General features: G+C 41.4%; 1 protein-coding gene across 15 annotated transcripts in view; it reads left to right on the top strand.

Annotated features, from left to right (window-relative positions):
* The window catches only part of FBRSL1 (fibrosin like 1), an 838,232-nt gene that overhangs the window by 746,165 nt on the left and 88,958 nt on the right, over positions 1-3,109 (top strand). For all 15 annotated transcript variants that reach the window (XM_019507023.1, XM_019507018.1, XM_019507019.1 and 12 more), the window contains one exon: positions 2,251-2,296. In XM_019507023.1, coding sequence (XP_019362568.1) covers positions 2,251-2,296 — 46 coding nt within the window. The remainder of the gene's footprint in view (positions 1-2,250; positions 2,297-3,109) is intronic.

The raw sequence follows: 3,109 nt of genomic DNA, 5'->3' as shown, positions 1-3,109 counted from the left end.
ACACATAGACTGGCTCATAGCTGCTTAGCTCCACCATATTGAAATTATATCATCCATGAAAGCTCTCCTTAGAGGCTGCCTTGCTTCTGTTGGTGTTTGGACTCCAAGGTTTATGTCTAAGCTGTGGCTCTGAGGTTGAAAACTGTTCTGTAAATGCTGTGACTGTTAAAACTAGTTGCAGTTTTGGTGTTTTTGCTGCCGATTTTTCCCTCGCTGTTTACGGGGGTTTTTTAACCCACTTTTTCAACTAGGATTTTTTTTTTTTTGCTTGTTCCCTTCAAATGTTGTTTTAACATTTTAAACTCTGTCAGTGAATTCTATAGCTGAGGAGTTGGTATCTCCCTGTGACATTGTGAGCCTGCATTACTATACTTTTGCTGAAATGCATAGAAAGGAGTGAACCTTCCAGTTCATGTGGGGACCTGATGGCCAAGATTCCTACTTCTACTGCTGCATTGCTTTCTGCCATTTGCCTTCTTTGTTTTGTGGTTCCTCAGTCTATAAAATGGAATTATCTTATTTGCTCCCTGCTGGTGAGGTGTAATGTCAGCCAAATACTTTGAGGCCAGATCTTACATTATTTTTGTTCATTTTAGAGATGTCTGTGAGCTACAATATTTCAGTCAACCTGAGGTTCAGAGCCAGGGTTAGTTTGTATCCATTCCTCCTGTCTGTGGTGAATGTCTTCTGACAGTCTGTGGAAAAATGTCTTACCAGTGCATCATAAATTCAGAGCTAGCTATAAACCATTGTATACTGCTGGCATTGCTGTGTTACATTGTAGCAGTAAATACTAGCCAGAGCCAAGGAGTGAATTCTGCCCTGATCTTCATCCATGCAGTAAAGATGTCACAAGTGTAATTCCAGGCAGCATTTGGCCCAGTACCTCCCAAAGGTTTTACAGTCTTTTTGACAGAGGACTATGTAATAACCATACAAGCCAGAACTGAGCTCAGCACTTCATGGCAGGCTCTACTTAGGATTTCTTTACGTATTATGTGAGTTTGTCTCAACCTCAACCCTGCTTCATGTTGGTTCCTTCTCTCATTTTAAAAAAGTGTAAACATTTGATGAGATCTCTGGAGCTTGTGACTTTGGGTTCCTTAGAAATAACACTGGTGGGGATGATTCTTCCTTGCTTACTATGAGGTCTGATACTGTCGTTGTTACATTTTTCCTGTAATTGTTTTTCTTTTTGAATAGCTGTCTAAGATAGGTAGCAGTGTAATACAATTCATAGGACACTTTATCATGGAAACCTCCCACGGCACCTTAGAATAAAATCAAAAAGAAAATCAACTTACTTCAGCCATGAGTTGAATTATTTTTTTTTAAGCAAAGCTAGAGGATAAGGGTTTCTTATATTTAATTTCTTCTCCTCTTCAGCTTTATTCTCTATCCCATTTTTATTCATGCAGCAGTCAGATGCAACATTGTGTAAGATAGTCTCCGTTATCTCCGATATCTGTAGTGCGTTACTAATACCCAACTACCCAAATACTAGCTTGTCATTCTGTAGGGACTCTTGACTGACCAGGTAATAGGCAGCTAGTAAATCTCTTTCTCTCTGTCTCTCTCTCTCTCTCATTATCTTCATGGCTGTAGCCCAGTGACCCTGATTATCATGAAGCTATCTACAAGGCTTAGGTTAATTGGATTTCTCAACTACTTCCCAGAGCTGAGAGAAGCACAAGTTACAGTATGATGTTCAAACAGCATACAAGCAGACAGGCCCTATATTGCTTTATGTTATAATAACATGCTAAGTGCACAGCAGCATGTGTCTATGATTTGGAATAACGTCTTCTGTCTGCTCTGATGCACATAAGTGCAACCTGCACTGTCATGAAACAAATCACCCTTTGCATATTCAGCAAGAGATGAGGTGTATTTTTCAATGAGAGAGACTTTAAAATGCTGTTGCTTCAGTCTGGTAGCTGTTTCATTTGTATTTTTATATGCAAAATCATGGATAAAATAACTTGTGTGTTGCCTGGCTGCCTAAATAAAAGAGCCAGGAGGATGTGCTTGAGTGAGAAGAGGACAGTACATGTATATGATTCTCTTCCCCCCTCCTGTTCCAGATGCCTGTTTAGTCTTCAGTGGCACAACATTGCACCCTCCAGGTGTGATGTGTAATTGCAGCTCCAAAAGCTTGCCTTGATTTTTTTAAGGACTGTGTTTCTGTTGGTGGAGACTCCTCAGTCCTCTCTTAGCATCAGTAACCCTCTTTTCTGTTCTGTTTTCCAGGCTTCTATAGGCTCTGAGAAGCTGTTCTCCCCTGCAGCAAATAAAGGTAGGTGATTTTGGAGAAACGATTCCTTTACCTTCCATCAAGAACTCTGTAAGTGAATGAAACTGCTTAAAGTCCTCTGTGCAAACAGGACTGCAATTTAACAGGAGCCCAAATGATGTTAATTTTACCATGCAATATTGTTATAAAGAAAAACCTCAGAGACTTGCAGTGATTAAGTTAATTTTCACAGCTGTATTGGATCACTGTGGAGCTGGACTTTTCCCTGCAAGGTGGCAGATTTGTAAAAAAAAAATGTCTTAATGGGGATGGGGATTACTGACAAGGCCAGGAACTGTAGCTATAACACAAGTACCACTCTGCCTTAATACACACACATCCTCATTTCCTTAAATTAGGGAGTGTTTTTATGTATTTGTATTATTCTTCCAAGGGCTTACACACCTCTTTGCCCGCCAGGGTACAGAACATTTATGTCTGTATGGCTCAGTTCTCCAAAGGGAGGTTGGAAGTTCTCAGCTTGTTGTGATTCCAGCCCCTAGCTCCCATGATCAGTATTAATGAGAATTACCTGTGATGCACACTGGGTGTTGCTAAGAGACTAGGTCTGTTAAGATTTTCTCCAGGAAGAGTAGTAAGACATCTTTAAATGCACCAAGCCTTGCCTTTAGGATTCAGTCTATCTGTGAAGCAGGCATGGGTGCCTGGTGCCTCCCGAGTCTGGGGGGGGGGGCACCAGATCACCGACTGGGGAGGTCCCCAGTGGCTGATTGCTGAGCCCAGAACCACCAGTGGCAAAATCAGAAGTGCACTTCCAGTTTTGCAGCTGACACTTCTGGAGGTGCACGGTCAATC

Source organism: Gavialis gangeticus, unplaced genomic scaffold, assembly GCF_001723915.1.
Source record: "Gavialis gangeticus isolate Ggan-Ray unplaced genomic scaffold, GavGan_comp1, whole genome shotgun sequence".
Lineage (NCBI taxonomy): Eukaryota > Metazoa > Chordata > Crocodylia > Gavialidae > Gavialis > Gavialis gangeticus.
Note: the sequence above shows the minus strand (reverse complement) of the source record. Positions and strands in the feature narration are given on the sequence as shown.